The following is an 18566-nucleotide window of genomic DNA, read 5'->3' as shown; positions in this document are numbered from 1 at the left end:
CAAAATGAATCAGTCAGTAGTGATGTTTAGCAGACTTCTGCACAAAAATCTGTTAGATTTCTTTATATTTAATTTTGAATTTTAACATGGGGCTAGACATGCTTTTAGTTTCCCAGGTGCCCTCAGTCATGCGACTTGTGCTCTGATCAGCTTCAGTCACTCTTTACTGTTGTACTGCAAGTTGGAGTGATATCATCCCCCTCCCTTCCCGCCAGCAGCCTAACAACAGAGCAATGGGAAGGTAACCAGATAGCAGCTCCCCGGTAGATAAAAGAACAGCACTCAATAGTAAAAATTGAGGTCCCACTGCGACTCCTTCAGTTACATTGAGTTGGAGAAACAATAGCTTATCTGAAAACCGTTCCATCATGAAGTGTTGGCTTTTTCTGAAAGCATCAGGCAAAATGACTTGAGATGGCTGCCTACACACCAATATTACAACAACAAAAAAATACACCTGTTGGTTCAGGAATACAATTTTATATGGTAGAGTAATTTATTAGCAGTGTAAATGGTAATTTAGAAATAAAAAGTATGCCATAAAAATCATGACAGAATCCCTTTAATTGGAATATATGTACACATGGAATGACATACTACACTGGAGTTACTGTGTGCCTCAGTAGGCCTCTCACACTGGGAAAGCATTTCCCCAATAATCATTTTGTACAAATAAAGAATAAAATGTGTTGCATGTGCTGCCTATTGCTTTAGCATCTAGAACGATTAATCATTTCTGTAATGCTATGCAACACATCTTTTACTTTAGTTGAAATCGGGCCTCTTGTGTATCCCTTTATTGCAGCTGTGTCTTTCAGAAAACTGTCATAGATGTGAGTGACTCTGTATTTCTATTGCTTTCACCTCTGCAGGCTGCAAGAAGAACAATTACAGAGAGCACTTAAATGCGCATTTGAGACATGATTAAAAAATTATCTCTTGGCCCTCCCTTGTCAACACTTCTCTTGCCTGTGCCTGGTTCTGTTTACAGTCATATATTGTTGACTTGAAGGGGTTGTTCACCTTTGAGTTAACTTTTGGTATGAAATAAGGAATGATATTCTGAGACGATCTGCAAAAAAAGTCAGAAGAAATAATTTAAAAACTATAAAAAACGGAGAATGGGTGGCTTGAAGGAAGAAAGAAATCTGTTGAATGTGGCAGTACTATTGTTGCATGTGGATACTGTACATGCCTGCAGCTAATAAGGTGGGACTGTCTACAATAGACTACCAGGAGACTGAGCCTTCAGTATACCCTTACTCTATTCTATTCAGAAAATTGATCTGATTTCTATATCCGTACCATGACAGTCCTTCTTTACCCTAGGTCACTGCAGGAGTTGTAGCTGGGTCCCAAGAGCATAGCAGCCTTCAGAAACTCAATGCACTCTAATGCTTTATACAGGTCGACAAGCATTCATGAGCAGGGTCCTTTGCTCTTCCAATCAGGGGCGTAAATATAGAGGAAGCAGACCCTGCAACCAGGGCCCAGGAGTGTAGGGGGCCCAGTGAGACCCTAATTAATTAGCAATTTTAATATATCTTTGTAAAATAGGCCAACTTATAAATATTTTGGGGCACTAAATTGAATTTGCTATGGGGCCCAGTAACAACTAGTTATGCCACTGCTTCCAATACAATGTTTCTTAAAGGAGTTGTTCATCTGAGTTGTTAACTTTTAGTATGAAGTAGAGAGTGATATTCTGAGACAATTTGCAATTGGTTTTTCTTTTTGTTTTTTGAGTTATTTAGCTTTTTATTCAACATCTCTCCAGTTTGCAGTTGTCAATCTGGCTGCTAGGGTCCAAATTAACAGGGATGCATGGAATCCAGGATTCGTTCAGGATTCCTAATTTGCATGTGTTAATTAGCGACAGTAAGGTAAATCAAATTTGCATATGTAAATTAAGGGTGGGAAGGGAAACACATTTTTTACTTCCTTGTTTTGTGACAAAAAATCATGCGATTTCCCTCCCGCCCCTAATTTGCATATGCAAATTAGGATTCGGTTCGGCTGGGCAGAAGGATCCGAATCCTGCTGAAAAAGGCTGATTCCTGGCCAAATCCTGGATTCGGTGCATCCCTACAAATTACCCTAGCAAACATGCATTGATTTGAATAAGAGACTGGAATATGAATAGGATAGGCCTGAATAGAAAGATGAGTAATAAAAAGTGGCAAAAACAAAAAATATGTAGCTTTACAGAGCATTCGTTTTTAGATGGGGTCCGTGAACCCCCTTCCCCATTTTGAAGCTGGAAAGAGTCAGAAGAAAAAGGTAAAAAATTAAACTATACAAAATAAATAATAATGACCAATTGAAAAGTTGCCTAGAATTGACCATACTAAAAGTTAAGGTGAACCGCTTCTGTAACCTTTTTACAGGAGGCCCTCTAATAAATTTGGGATTCAACCTGGAAACCCACCGACTGGTTTAGAATCACCTTATTATTAATCCTATTAACTGTTGTAGGAGCTGTTTTTAACTGTGTCATAAAGGATCATAGATACCAGACCCTAAACAGTGGTTGGTCCTATTTGCGGGTTGAAACCCCCAGATCTAGAGAATCGTTTGTAATATTTGATTTTTTTCTTCAGGGTCTTTTGCAGATGGAATGGAGCAGCTGAGTTTAAACAAATGGGAGAACATAGTGGAGGCAAGGGTAGAGGAGAAGCATTAGAAGAATAGGACATAATGAAAATAAATGCTTTTATAAGAGAACATAATGGGAAGATAAAGAAAGGAAAAAAATTATTGAGCCCTGCCTCTCAATCTCGTACCCTGATGAAAAGCTTTAGTTGCCCTTTAATAGAGTTTTGTAATTGTGTGGCAATGAAAGAAGAATCTATATATGTATATAAAAATGTATATAAATTCTGTATTTTTAATTTTTGATTTCTTTTTGAAAGAAATGAAAATATAGATACAATTATAACCGTACATATAATTCTTAAGTGGGATATGTTTTTAAAAGGAAGTTAAATATAAATGAACGTCACGCAGGTGCTTGAATATTTTTACAGTTATCTACCCAACCTAGATGAGAACAACCATGCAATATTAATTGCTGTGTGGACCGGGTGCTTTGAAAGACTCTGGTGGGGAAACAGCCTTATACTGCTGTGACCTGGTTCTGTCTAAATTGTAAATTGGGTTATGTGCCAATATAGCTCTGCTTCTCTCGTTGCGGAAGGAAAAGTTGCCCCAGGAGGCCAATTAGTGGTGTCACCTCTCTCGTCTCCACGGTGTCTGCAGGAAAGGCTTCCCATGTGAATAGGAAGAAGCATTCGTGTGACTGACATATAGATATGGATATTATGAATACACAGTATAGGGAACTGGCAAAGATGGACTGATGGGTTTGTGTCATTTTTTATTTCTTCTAGTTCTACAAAGTGCCATTAAGTGAAGTGACACGACTATCCATGGCTTCTTCACTCACTGAAATAGATGCTTAAAGAGTGGATTTATGTGCATTAGCAGTTCTGTGCGTTGGAATTTCATCATGACATTTAGGCACTAAAGGACAGGATTAGGGTGCAGTCGGTAGCTATGGTTGTGGAATAATAATAGTAACAAGGAGAGCTGCAGGGCAGCACCGAGGGTGCTCTGGCAGTGGGTGTTATTGATGTATTTTCAGCTGCATAAAGGAACAGTTTTAGAAATGCTTTGGGATGGCCTGGAATCTGTTTGCCTTGAATAGCTGGGGAGCACCTGTCTAGGTGAAAGGCATGTAGAAGGATTTGGCTGCTCTCCCTTGGAAATGTGACCTAGTTTGGAGTATTCTCCTCACTTGTCCTCAAGCCGGTTTGATTCACACAGAAAGTAGGCACCAGAAAACATACACAAGGAGGATTGTTGTGAGAGGCAGAATGCAAATGAAGCTGAATCAACCAGGGTTTAGTAATGCGAGAAAGGCTATTTGTGTGCCCTATTTTAATACTATGTGGGGCAGGGGGATGGGAGTTTGTGCTAATTTGCTAGATGTGCTTTCACCCGGTGTCCTTAGCATAACTGAAGAGTCTGGATTAGGCATTTTCGTGTGTACACCATCTTGCTGCAGCTGTACTTGGCACAGAACGTGAGAGAGATGTGAACTTGCCTTGTCTGCTTGATGTTGAAGCATATGGATGAGAAAGTATGCATGCTGCTGTCCTTTCTGCTCATACCCTTTGCCTCTAAGGCTAGTGGTAAAAGGGAAAGTTGGTTTCTATTTTTGTGTATGAAAGGAGATCTATGTGGTTCCCTTCAGAATCCCTTTGATGCCCTATAATTTAATTAAATGACTGTGCTGCATTCATCATTTTGCATTGTATTCTGGATGTTTATATCATTAAACACTTGTTATTGTTTTTTTCAGCTTGTAATGTTCAGAAGACATACCGCTCAACATTATAATCCTGATCACAAAAAGCATGCTTTACAGCCATTCAAATTTAAGGCTTCCCCCTCCAGTGACTTTGATATCTCCTCGTGGTGGCCAGCACCCTCATCAGCCGGCTCCTTGCTCCCGTTTCCCCCTAGAATTGGACTTTGGATGGACGTGCCATGGTGACATGAACGGACTGAGTCAGGGGAACTTGTAACATAAGCAACAGATTGTGGGTGCGCATTTGTGAGCTTGTGCCACTCCTCTTGGACGGTAGCAAGACCATGAGCTTGTCCCTGAAGACACGCAGGTTTGGGAGGCCAGTAAGACCACAACTGGTGCTTTTGCTTCTGTTTGCCCTCTGCCTTCTAAGTGTCTTCATCTCTGCCTATTACTTGTATGGCTGGAAAAGGGGATTGGAGCCCTCCGGTAATGAGGCCCAATCTCCAGACTGTGATGAACCCAAGATAAGCCCTTCCCGTTTGCTTCCCATGAAGCCTTTGAAGCCAGTGGACTCTTCTCGCACAGATCCTTTAGTACTTGTCTTTGTGGAGAGCCTGTACTCCCAACTTGGGCAGGAAATAGTCGCCATCTTGGAGTCAAGTCGATTTAAATATCGTACTGAGATTGCTCCAGGCAAAGGGGATATGCCTACCCTCACTGACAAAGACCGGGGACGTTTTGCATTAATAGTGTACGAAAACATCTTGAAGTATGTCAACTTGGACGCTTGGAACCGTGAATTGCTTGACAAGTATTGCGTAGAGTATGGAGTTGGGATCATTGGCTTTTTCAAGGTAAGATTTAAATTTAGATAAAAGTAGACTAAATATCTTGTATTGATGCCACCCACACACTGAGCAAAGGTACACATAAGTCAATGCTATTATTAGATTGCCATCTTGGAGTCAGGAAGGAATGTTTTCCCCCTCTGAGGCAAATTGGAGAGGCTTTAAATGGGGGTTTTTTCATTCAACTTTGATACATTTCCCATAGTTATTGTACAGTTAGGCTAGTCACATATTCATCCGCCGTCGTAGAACTGTGTATGGCCACTATGAGATGTTCTGTGTAATTTCAAAGCTCTTCTCAAAGGGCTTTTTCACCTTCCAAACAATTTTTTTTTAAGTTCAGTTGTTTTCAGGTTGTTCTATAAGGAATTTCCTCAGTTGGTTTCCATGTTTTAATTTTGACCGTTCCAAAATTAAAGTTTAACGTTAAATGTTCGTGTCTGGTGTTTCAGTCTGGCAGCTCAGAGATCCAGCTGCAGACTCTGAACAGTTACCGCAAAAAATCTTCGGGCGGGTTTGGGTTGAGCGATCCCTTCCACTCTCCCTGCCCGACTGGCTTCCAGCCAGCCAATTTATAGACTTGCACTTGTTAGTGTGGATTGGGCACAGGTACATAAATAGAGGGGACTGAGCGGGAAGGGTTCGGGCTGGGAGGGTACGGGTGCTGGTCGAGGAAAACTCAACACACACATCTCTAGGCCAAAGATAAGAAATGTATCAAGTAATTTATCAATTAGAACAGTTTAAAGGGGGGTTACAGGGTGTGGATGACACCCTCCAGACACAAATAGAAAATCGAAAGTAATTGAAAAAAGTCTTTATTTTTTGTGAATTATCTGAAAACAACTGAAAAAAGTGTTGGAAGGTGAACAAATCCTTTTACTTAGAATCCTATATTTATGATCATGGATAATCAAGCCACGACATGGAGAAAGAGAGAACACCAAACTCCTCTTATTAATATGAGATAGAGGTGTTGTGTTATCCACAGACAGTGCAGTAGAGCTCCCAGTGGACAAATTAGCAAGAGAAATGGCAGCGTTCTTTGGGTTTGCTAAGTCATAACCCATTGAATGAGGCAATGCTCAGACAACAGAAAAGCCTTGTTTTGTACAGTGAGACAATCCTCTAATCAGTCAGTACAGTGTCCTTTTAGAGAGCATGCAGCAACCCGAAAGCAGAGGTTGATAAAGTTGATGCATTGGATGTACCAGCAGGGACGCAAATCGAAAATTCTTAAAGGCCAGACAAAAGGAGGTCTCAAGCGACAGCAGTCTGAAGAGTAAGATTTATTAGGTTTCCCCCATCTTTCTGGTCTCTGCTGTGACACCAGGACCGAAAGTATTTTAGGCCAATTGAGTGGCATTAATCCTCTCACAAAATTGTAAATGGGGCATTGTTCTCCAAACAGGGGACTGACTGGAGAGCCCATTCAGCTGACATGTCTCCATTCAGTACATTCCGTCTTCTCTTCCCTAATCCACACAGCAGTTTGGGAGAAGTCCCTGCATTGCACTGCATTGTGTTGCTCATGCCCAGATTTCCCATTCTCAATTGACAAAGCAATACGTTGAAAACTGTAAATCTTCCCACCAAGTCATTATAGGCTGCTCTTTAAAACATACATGTGCATGTCTTCAATAATTCCTGGGTATTCAGTATTTTTTTATGTTATGAAAATATGTGTGCTTGCCTATATTGATGTGACCGGACTGAGTGGAGTTTGGATTGTTGCTTCACTGCCTTTCTGGTACTTAAGTTAACAAGCCAGACTGGGTAACTGGCATTTTACTAGTGACAAGTTAGCACGGCAGGAAATTTTCTGGCAGCCACATTTATAAGTTATTGTCTCAATTTAGTCTCCATCACTCCCTCACCCCATAGGGAGCAAGTGATCCCAGTTTAATATCCGTGGGAAAGTTGTCTGTTTGACCCAAGCTTTAAATTCTCTTCTAACTATAGCGCTACAAACAATGGAAACTGTAGCGTCACAAAAGAAAAATAAGTGCAGACTCCATCACTCTTCTATCATGTTTTATTCCCCAGTTGTAGCTCTATATATAGATAGAGAGATTTGTGTGGATTTGTACAGCAAAGGCTCGGTGGATTCCGATGAAGTGAAATGTTTCTGAGCGGATCAAAGCATAGTTACAATTGTTACGTGCAGGACCACAACGCATTGCCTTACAATAGCCCTGCATGGTGGATGCCCATACACGTACTGTTTGCTATTTTGAACACTCTAAACAACAATGGGAGTCTGTGTTTAGAACCAAAAATTCAAAACTTTTCTGACTGATATTGGGGCATTTAACAAATAAAATCTGGCCCACAACAGACCTCAGTTTAACCCAAGTGTTCTACCATGTGGTAAAAATGAAGGCCAGTTGAAAAGTTGCATAGAATTAGCCATTCTATAACAAACTAAAAGAACCACCCTTTAAGTTTATTGTCACTTATTACTTTTCCACAGTGGCGGAACTACCGGGGGAGCAGGGGGTGCGAGTGGGCCAGGGCCCGCACCCCCTCAGGGCCCCCCGGCAGTCCGTTCGCCACTGAAAATGCAGCCAAATGCGGCTGTACGGAGGGGGCGGGGCCCGGCTGTGTGTCACGCACCAGGGCCCGCCCCCCTCCAGGATCGCTACTTCTTTTCCACCAGTTTGGATTTCGGAACAGTTGCGTGTTTTCTGGATAAAATCCTCTCTTTGTATCCACTGATAAGTTAATTACAGTCCTGCAAATGCATGTACATGCAGGGGAGGGTGGGTATGAAGTTATGCCATACAAGAAAACCCCATGTTTTCCCATTATGATCTACATTCATAAAAGCATTGTTAGAATACATAAGGCTATGGCCACACAACAAATTCGCTGCCCCACTGCTCTTCATATGCTGAGCAGGCAGACGTGGTGGATTTTGGTGCAGAAATGTGAGATTTTGCATTTTGCTCCAAAATCCGCTGTCTGCCTACATCCGAGCAGAGGTAATCATTCCGGGGCGCAGGCAGTGCAACAGAAGAGAAGCAACAGTGGGTTTGCTAAACGCAGGCCGAGAGCCATGTTGTGTGGCCCAGTCCTAGCCTAAGGGTATAATGATCTCAGGGATAACAACAGCAACCAGAACCCCCAGCAGCTGCTTCCCATTCATTTAAACACTTTGCTATGGCAGATGCTGCACTGCAAGGAGCTCATTGCTCAGAAACATGGACGTTAGAAAGAAAGTAGCTGCTGGCAGATAAGGAGGTTTTGATCAATGTTGTTCTGAGAAATTTCTGATCATTATTTCCATTAAGGGTGACTTTGGTGCTGGGCTTATGTTTGACAAAAGACTTTACTACAATTTGGTGTTTTGTGCCCCTTTCTCGTTAACTATAGCTTATTTGGTCGGTAAAGTCCCCAAGGAATGATTTTATAGTCAAATAAAGAATGAAATACCACTGTAGTGGTCCTTTATTAACCTTTACATAACATACAACTTGGAACCTACGGTGCTGACCCAAAGCCAGGTTTCCTTTTACTGGCAATATGCAGTGAGGCAGGATCAAAAGGTCGTGACATGCAGTAGGTTAAAAGCTGCAATATTGACTTTAATTGACTGAAAGGGACAGATGATTATAGCCTGGGGTGGCAAGAGATGTGACAGCTGGCCTAGTCCACTGTGCGGCTTCCTTCTTTCTATTACTAGCAGTACAGTTGCCCCTAAAAATTTGCAACCTTAGGCAGTGGTGTAACTGATGCCCCCCCCCATCCCCTGTGCGGCAGACTCGTGCTACGTGCACTGTGTGTGCTTGCACAAAAAAATCCCCTTCCCTTCCGCCAGCAATTTACCTCTTTTCCTGGCTCTGGTGGGCCCCAAGATGTGATCACACCCTCAGTAGTTAAGCCACTAACCCTAGGCCTTTCCACAAATTTGGGTCTGTCGGCCATCAGAAATTTGCCCCACCCTGAGTACATAATTACTCAGAAAGCTGCTGTCCTTCAAGTTGCACAAGAAAACACCACAGCTTAGTAAGCAGGGGAGTGGCAGGAATAGCGTATTCCCCTGTCCGGTTTTGACCTGGACAGCTCAGTTTTTGAAGGGCTGCCCGGGTCAAAACTGCCTGCCCGGTTTTCCAAATTAGTAAAACTGGGCAGAATTCCTATCATTGATGTGGCAATCGGCCGGTCGCCGATCACAACATCATAGCCCCGCCCCATGACCCATCCCCTTGCATCATGGTCCTGCCCCTACCTGTATTCAATGGGGCCAAAAGCTGGCAACTCTAGGCGGGAAGCAGGAAATAAAGGTTAGCAATGTTTATATAGGCATAGTAAATCTTCCTGCAAACTTGTTACTATCCCTAAATTAGAATTTATCCTGTTGAAGTGCTGGAAAAAGTCAGAAGAAGAAGGCAAATAATTCAAAAACAATACAAAAGAAACCATGAAGGCCAATTGAAACATTGCTTAGAATTAGCCATTCTATAACATACTAAAAGTTAACTGAAAGGTTGAAACTCATGGTGCGCTTTCATTGTAGACTTGTGCATGGAAAGTGCACTGCCTGACTATGTAATTCTATACATGCAGCTGTGTTTATCTCCTTTTCCAAAATACATGGACATGATGTCATAAAGTTGCCCTTTGCCCCTCCATGGATAATTTCCACCTGACACAAATTAGCTCCCCCCCCCCCCGGGTGAGAGGGGTATTAGCAGCATAGCCAGGGTCCATTTGCTGTCATCAAGTCGGGCTGCTCCTGACTATTGGCCAGTGAAATCACTGTTTCTGTATTTCCTTTTAAAAACCATGCAATGTATCATCTGGCAAGGAGTTTAGGGTCTTTCTACTTTACTTGTAAAATGCAAACTCCAGATAAACATGGAGGAATGTTCTTGCATTGATAGTGTTTTCCAGAAGACCAGGATGTGGTTTCTGTTTACAAGTTTTTTTCCTGTGCTTGATAAACACATAGAGAACACAGCTAATTTCATGCAGTTATTAGTAATGCACACGCATATGGTCTTGCGTTTCTGTTGTTGTTGTTGTAGAGCAGGGATCCCCAACCTTTTGAACCAGTGAGCAACATTCAGAAGTAAAAGGAGTTGGGGAGCAACACAAGCGAGAAAAATGTTCTTGGGGTGCCATATAAGTGCTGTGATTGGCCATTTGGCATGTGGATTATCACCCTACATTTAGGCTCTGTTTGGCAGTACACCTGGTTTTTATGCAACCAAAGCTTGCCTCCAAGCCTAGAAATAAAAAAATAAACACCTGCTTTGAGGCCACCGGGAGCAACATCCAAGGGGTTGGAGAGCAACATGTTACTCACGAGAGGCTGCGAAGCAGGGCTTTGTGCTCACTTTGCATAGCAGAAAATATAAAATACATATGGAGTATTGTAATTAAAAGGTACAACGTTTGCCCCATATCAAACAATAAGGTGTTTGCTTTTAAACAGGTGACCAGTAAAAACTACCCCCTGCTTGGCTGCTATAGGAGACAAGACCTGTAGCTAACTTTGCACCTGTTATTAAATAATTCACTTAAAATACAATATTTTTAGTTTTGAAACGATACTATGTTAGGGTTGCCTCATTTTCTGGAAACAAATACCGGCCTTCCTATATATTTATCTTTTTTCCCTAATAATAATATTGGGATCAACCATCATTTTTACCGGCCAGGCCGGTGAAATACCAGTCAGGTGGCAACCCTAACTATGATAGATTTTCTTACTGCTTTTAACACGTGTGCCGGAATATTGATGGTACAGGTATGGGATCTGTTATCCTGAAACCCATTATCCAGAAAGCTCCAAATTACAGAATGTCCGTCTCCCACAGACTCCAAATAATCCAATTTTTTAAAAAATTATTTCCTTTTTCTTTGTAATAATAAAACATTCGCTTGTACCTGATCCCAACAAAGATATAATTAATCCTTATTTGTAGCAAAACCAGCCTATTGGGTTTATTTAATGTTTACATGATTTTCTAGAAGACTTAAAGGGGATCCGTCACCCCCGAAAACTATATAAAATCCTTTATCACATTAGTCAAGCAAAATGAACTTTAATTACACTGTATAATTTATCTGAATCTTGTTTCCTTTAGTCTGGGAATTCATAATTATAGAAAGTAAGCAGGAGCCATTTTATGGACACTTTTATTAAGACAAGCCTTGCATCATCTCAGAATCTTGTTGCACCAGAATGGGGAGACCCGCTGTCCATCCCCATGCCCTGGCTACACAATTAAACTGTGAAGAGAACGGGGGAATGTGTGGAGAGCAGTGACATCTAGGAAGTGCTGAATGGAAAGTGAAAGTAATTGTCTGCCTCCCCTCTATGCCTAAGGCATAGAGGAGGGGCAGACAATATCTGATTGACAGTTGAGATTTTTAAATGAACTATGAATGCTTTAATAAAAATAGAAATTGGATTTCATGTTTAATTTTAAAAGGACTTTTATTATACAGATTTTTGTGTCTGGGTGACAGGTCCACTTTAACGTATGAAGAACCAAATTACGGAAAGATCCCTTATCTGCAAAACCCCAGGTCCCAAGTATTCTGGATAACAGGTCCCATGCCTGTATCTCTATATTCACACAGAAATAGAAACAAAAGCACACTCCATTCAATGCTTCTGCAAAAACTTTTTTAATTTTTTTATTTAAGGTGAGATCCCAGCAAACATTTCGGGCCATGCCCCTTCGTAAAGTGCTACTGCTTGCTGGGATCTCACCTGAAATAAAAGAAAAATCTTGAAGTTTTTGCAGAAGCATTGAATGGAGTGTGTTTTTGTTTCTATTTTTGTGTGTATAATAAGGAAGCTCGTAATTGCAGCAGAGCCAACATTGAGCACCTCTCATCGGTGAACAAAGAAAGAAGCTTTGGATTGTGTATATCTCTATAGTCAGCCTATAAGAAAATCTAGAGTATTTCCCTGCTGGGTTTTCAATTGTTCCATTCTTGGCACCCATCAGAAGGACATCCCCACAACAACAACCAGACTGCTAGGCCATAGATCCCCAATTTATGTTAAGGCAGCGAGTGGTTCCCAAACCCTGCGGCTAGTAGCCAGCAAAAAGGTTAGTTAAGATGAGATAACTATTTGCTCCCTTAGATATTTTTGAAACCATTGATGACGCTATAGCAATCATAGGGAGCTGGGACTCCTCATCTGCAGATGTTCCACAAATTTCCCAGCCGCCATCATTGATAGTACATGGATACCCTTTAGGATTGATGTTTTATATTATTGGTACTGTTGGGGAAATATCTGCTTGTTTGGTATTTTTAATGTATGGCCACCTTAACTTGTAGCCGACAAATATATTTGATTACTTATTGCATTTAGCTTCCCTGTTCAACAATAGCCCCACAGTGTTTTGCTCCTAAAACAAAACATGGACGTCCATTTCACAATGAAACGCCTGACTGTCACATGGGCAACATGGCAAGCAGCCAATCATAGCGAGTCCAGATTGGGCACATATGCTGCATACCTTCAAAGTCACATTCACCTTTTTTTTTCTCTCAAGATTAAATTTTGTAGCACATAAAATCATGGTTTGCCAGAATATAAGAATATAAGCAGGGTTAGTTCTGGGAGGGGTTATGGAAGATCAGGGTGGGGTCTGGATGGAAAGAGCCAGAGCCAAAATTTTAATTTGGGAATATCCATAGGTAACCCTTTCCCCAGCCCTCACAATATCCAATATTCCTTCTGCAGCTTCTTCCTCAATGGAGCAACAACTGTTTTACGTTTTCTGTGAATCAGACCCATCTCTCTTTGTTGTATTAAAGAACTAAAGACCAGAACAGGACACATAAGTTTCTAGCTATTTGGGCTCCTTACGAGATGTTAGCGAAACCACAAAATCCTTAACTATTTTTGCGCTCTCCTGGGTGGCAAATGTTGAGCTGTAAGTTGTATAGATTCCTGATTTTTCGTTAACTCACGATGTTCGCTTCAGACGTGGACTTTGCTTTGGTATCTGAGTTACTAAGCAATGTGCAGTCCAATTTTTTATTAATTGCTATGGAGAATATTTCTTGTAAGGTAGAACTTTATTTTTTGTTTTTATTTTTTCTTTTTCTTTTGTTTTCTGTTTTCTATGTTACTGTTTTAGCATGTATGAGAATGTCCAGAACGATCTTAGCTTGTAATACAGACTTGCGGCAATGTTTAATGCTCATGTGCTATTTGGCACCCACTTTTGTAATGTGTACATGCGATATTGCAAGCTTGGACTGCTTTATTTTTCTTTTCTTTTCTGGATAATTTTATTCTTAATAAAAATTTTAAGTTACAAAAAAAAAAAAAAAAGAACTAAAGACCAGAAGACCCCCTAAAGCAGTGATCCCCAACCAGTAGCTCGTGAGTAACATGTTGCTCTCCAAACCCTTGGATGTTGCTCCCAGTGGCCTCAAAGCAGGTGATTATTTTTGAATTCCAGGCTTGGGGGCAAGTTTTGGTTGGATAAAAACCAGGTGTACTGCCGAACCAAGCCTCAATGTAGACAATCACATAGGGGCCACCAAATGGCCAATCACAGCCCTTATTTGGCACCCCAGGAACATTTTTCATGCTAGTGTTGCTCCCCAACTCCTTTTACTTTTGAATGTTGCTCACGGGTTCTAAAGGTTGGGGATCCCTGCACTAAAGCAATGGTTCCAACACTGTGGGCTGCCTCACTAGGGGAGTTTGAAGAAATGGCTTAGCCTAAAGGTCAGTTAAGATGCAATTTGGTTAAAATACCTATTTGCTTTATACTCAAAGCCCATTTTGAAGGTCAATAATGGAAACATTTGGAGAAAAAACATATTTGTGTCTATATTATTGGGACTATGTCTAAATGACTGACACACTTTTCCTACAATGCCTATAAAAAGGATTTACCCTCTTGGAAGTTTTCATAAGCTCTGTATATTTGTAACCGTATTAAGTACTAAAGTGACCAAAGATTGGGGCTTCCAAGGGTAGCTGGAAAAATCTCACTGCCACTGCCATAAATATTATGTGACTGCACAAGTGCCCTTGAATGAGAGTCATTTTATCCCTTTCCTGATAAATTATATATCGGACCAACATGTAATAAACTGACCCAAAATGCAAACATGCCTAAACTGTATTTGTTGGACTAGTCCTCCAGAGACCTCCTTAATGAGTAATCATAGAGGACAGCCCATGTAGGATCCATGTGGATCACCTAGTTTTAGGTTAATCGTAGAAAAAACTAGGATATGTTCCTGTGAAAAGATCACAGATTTTGGCTCTCCTGTTGCTTATGTCAAGTCTGTTTCAAGATATTCATTTAAAGAAGAAGCCTAGAAAAGAACTTTAACGCAGGAGCTTAGTGAGTTCAAGATTGCACTTTTGACAGCCTACAGTTTTCTTGCCATTACAGTGTCATTTAACACAGAGAGCTTCAAATTGAGCTAATTAATGAAGCATTTATTTACTCTCTTTAAACTTCGCAAATCCATACAATCTGTGCCCTCCAGATGTCTGTAGTGTAGATAAAGCAGAGTTGACTTTGCGCATTCTTTTTGGTCACGCACTATGCAAACAAAACCTTTTTTCCCCCTTTGTCTCAGCTGTCACACAAGACAGCTTTTCCAAGGGGATTAAATTCTACAGCAGTGGTTCCCCCACAGGGAGACTTGGAGCCTTGACTGGGGCCCCAGTTAGTAGACCACTTGGGGACATATTAGAGGAGAATACTAAATTGCTCTCCTGGGTTCTCCGGAAGCCTAGCTAGAAAGCCAATCAGAGCACAATTTACAGTAAAAACATATATGTTGCCATAGAGAGTCTTGTAACTATGGCTGATATGACAGTATTTTTAGTCCCAAGAGGAGGCTTGAACCAAATAAGTACAAAACCCACAAAGTTGCCTGAAAGGTCAGTTGATAAAGCAGCCCATCACTCTTGGGTTTCCGGGAAATAGCTTGATGTTATTGGTATCTGCTCATGTTACAATTACATATTTAATGTACTGAATATTTCTTTCTGACCCCTCTCAATCTCTTTCCTTTGCATCCTTTCGTCATGTGTTAAATGCATCGCCTGCCTATCCTTTCTGTTAATGGCCTTGTTGGTAGATTAGTAAAGTAGGAAGCCTCCTTAAATTTCCTTCTTACCCCACTGAAATCTGATGAAGACAGAGTCTCTCCATCTGTTTTTGCTGCAGAGATTTTCTCCCCAGATAATGAAGGTGAGGAACGCTATGTCCAGTTTTCTCCTCGTGGGAAAGAATCCGATTGCAAGGAAAGTCTGAATCCTTAGGCAGATACTTTGGGAGAAGACAGATGAAAATGCACAAGTGGCAGAAATAGAAATCCTTGTTGTATAAGTGATTTCCAGCTCATTGGGCAACAAAATAATAGTAGGAATCATCTGGAGCAGGTCAGGGTTTTTTTGCCCAAAATGGTGTACAGGTATGGGACTTGTTCTCCAGATAACAAATCTTTCTGTTACAGGCTGGTTTTACTTTCAGTTAGGAGTAATTATATATTGGCTTGAATCAAGTACAATGTACTGTTATATTATTATAGAGAAAAAGGAAATCTTTTACATTTTTAAAAATTTGTATTATTTGAATAAAATGGAGTCCAAAGCTGGTCATACACGTAGAGATCATCCTTACGAGCAGATCTCATCCTTACGAGCAGATCTCTTCCCGCTACGCCCCCCTTGAGGTGGGAGATATTGGGCTTATCCGATCGTGGGCTGATAATACAGGCGGTTGGATCGAGGACTACACCAACAAACGGATGCGGCCCTCTAACCAACGGGATTTTCAAACCTGCCCAATCGACATCTGGACTATTTTCACCCAAATATCGATCAGGGAATCCCTGTCGGAGGGCTCCATACACCATCCAATAAGCTGGCGACTTGGTCTGTCAGCAGCTTATATTGGCCTGCGTATGGCCAGCTTTAGGGAGATGGCCTTTCCGTAATTTGGAGCTTTTTGGATAACGGGTTTCCGGATAACGAATCCCTTACCTGTAGGCTGTTGTGGTGGGTCCAGGCATTTGTCACTGAAATGGATGTATTCCAAGCATATTGTTGCCCACTCACTGAGCTGGAAATTGCTCAGGCAACAAAATGTTCTGACTCAGACTTTGTGCCTTTGCCATAAAGTGAAACTATTGTAAAATTTGGCCATGCACCTGCAATACCAGATTCCATTGATCTGCTTGTTTGACCAAATAGATTGGGGGGGGAGCAAGATCCAACCCTCATGATGTATCTATGTATGAAAATGTTTATTTTATTTATATAGCGCTACTTATGAACACTGCACTGTCCCACAGACCAGTAAATTAATAGAACAAATAGGGGTCATTACATAAAGATTAATAGCGATGTGCGATGCCAGCAGAGAATATGTCCCGTTTCCTGAGCCCCTGTGCTTACAGGTGGTAAAGTAACTCATTTAGCACAGATGAAAATGCCATTGCTTAAGCGCATTATGTTAATGAGTCATTATCCACCCCCATCCCATGAATAAAAGCTTAATCCCTTGTTTCTAATACCAAAAGGCTCAAGGTACCTGTAATTGTACATCTGCAACCTGATTATCCCATGCTGATTATTTTGTCAGTAGGCTTTTTATTCTAGGCTGGAAAATGAATCAAATACAAGGTAATACGAAAAAAAAATCTATTTAAAAGGCATTTTGCTATGCGGTATAGTGATTTCAGGCTTTGTACCTAAATTTAATTGGTTTGTGGTTTTGAAGTAAACCGTTGTTGCTTAGAGGGCCATTATCACTAAATGACCTTGGAATGAACACAGTGGGGGTCCTTTATAAACACTGGGCAAATTTGCACCTGGGCAGTAACCCATGACAATCAATCGGATGATTACTCTTCGTGCTCAACTGATCGGTTGCTATGAGCTAATGCCCAGGCGCAAATTTGCTCACTGTTTATAAATGAGCCCCAGTTTTCTCTAAAGTCCAACTGTGAATAAAAACCTGTACCAATGTGAATTTTCTGAAAACCACATGTTGATACCAAAATGACCAACAGCAGCTATAGCTCCCCTTCATTTTCTCTTGTTTCAGTTGTTGTAGGCTGTATATTATCAGTACAATAGCGGCCGCTGATTACCAGGGATGGCAATGCAGCTCCTGGTAACAGTAATCACTTCCAGGTCCGGGGTACAGGATGTGCAGTCGACCCCCACCCCTCTAGATGCATGGTTTCCTTACTGCCGAGCTGCGGTGCTATCTCCCACGGGCCACAGACCCTGGTGCAATTGCACCCTTTACTCCCCCAGTAGTTATGCCACTGCCTGGTACAACTACTCAGGCGGCAAAGGGGCTAGGATCGCCCCTGATATTGGCCATTACCTGTATCGTCCCTCACGTTGGTTAGATACCTACAGGGATCACCCCATGAATGGCCATTTTTTGCTTTGATGGGTATAGGCCCAAAGGCCTAGTGGAGAGACAGGGTCAGAATGGACCCTTCCATTAACCCACTCCCAGCTGAAAACTAATATTGCTTCCCCCAATCGTAGCTGTAAGGAAGAGGTATAGGGTACATTATGAACCCTCCCTAACAGTGCACAACCTCAATAAAGTTCTTGTGGTAAATGGAAGCACATCCCATCCATCCGCTGTTATAGCAGCAGAGGGAGGCTCTTATTATAGGGGTTGTTCACCTGTAGTGTAACTTTTAGAATTGGTTATGAGCAACTTTTAAATTTTTTATAATTTTTGATTTATTTGCCCTGTTCTTTTTCCAGCTTTCAAGTGGGGGGTCATTTTTAAAAACACCTAATGCTCTGTAAAGCTACAAATGTATTGTTATTGCTATTTTTTATTCCTCATATTTCTATTCAAGCCCTCGCCCACTCCTATCCCAGTTTCTTATCAAAATCAATGTATGGTTGCTATAGTAATTTAGACTCTGGAGAGCTGCTGAATAAAAAGCCAAATAACTCAAATACCCCAAATAATAAAAAATGAAACCCAATTGCAAATTGTCTCAGAACATCACTCTCTACATCATAGTAACAGTTAATTTAAAGATGAACAACCCCTTTAATAGCCTTGCTTCAGGAATGAGATGTTGGACAGGCAGGTGCATGTAAATGTTTAGCCATTTATGGAGTTATGTAATATAAGGCCCAGGGCAGTAACCTATAGCAACCAATCAGCAGGTAGAATGTATTAGTCACCTAAATGCAAGCGTCTTATTGGTTACTGTGGGTTACTGCTCCCCGGCAAACTTATTGCCTTTATTAAATATGGGGTATAGTGTATTAGTTACATTTTAGACTTTTCCATAACAAACTTTTCATTGTTATATTAATTGGCCACTGACTGTATTTGCTGCATTGTAGCAATTAAGACTTCAGCGTGACGCTACCATCTCTTTAACATTTTATATGGAAA

At 41.1% G+C, this 18566-nt stretch overlaps 1 protein-coding gene across 2 annotated transcripts in view; it reads left to right on the top strand.

Annotated features, from left to right (window-relative positions):
- The window catches only part of LOC108710821 (bifunctional heparan sulfate N-deacetylase/N-sulfotransferase 1), a 60240-nt gene that overhangs the window by 17194 nt on the left and 24480 nt on the right, over positions 1 to 18566 (top strand). Inside the window, exons 1-2 of one of the 2 annotated variants that reach the window (XM_041586059.1) lie at positions 3197 to 3362; positions 4364 to 5169. In XM_041586059.1, the coding sequence (XP_041441993.1) occupies positions 4657 to 5169 (513 nt within the window). In that variant the 5' untranslated portion in view covers positions 3197 to 3362; positions 4364 to 4656. Of the gene's footprint in view, positions 1 to 3196; positions 3363 to 4363; positions 5170 to 18566 lie in introns of those variants that run through there. The other variant, XM_018251993.2, reaches the window with a different exon arrangement.

The sequence above is a fragment of the Xenopus laevis genome, chromosome 3L, assembly GCF_017654675.1.
Source record: "Xenopus laevis strain J_2021 chromosome 3L, Xenopus_laevis_v10.1, whole genome shotgun sequence".
In the NCBI taxonomy this organism is placed as follows: Eukaryota; Metazoa; Chordata; class Amphibia; order Anura; family Pipidae; genus Xenopus; species Xenopus laevis.
This window is presented reverse-complemented; position numbering and strand designations above follow the sequence as displayed.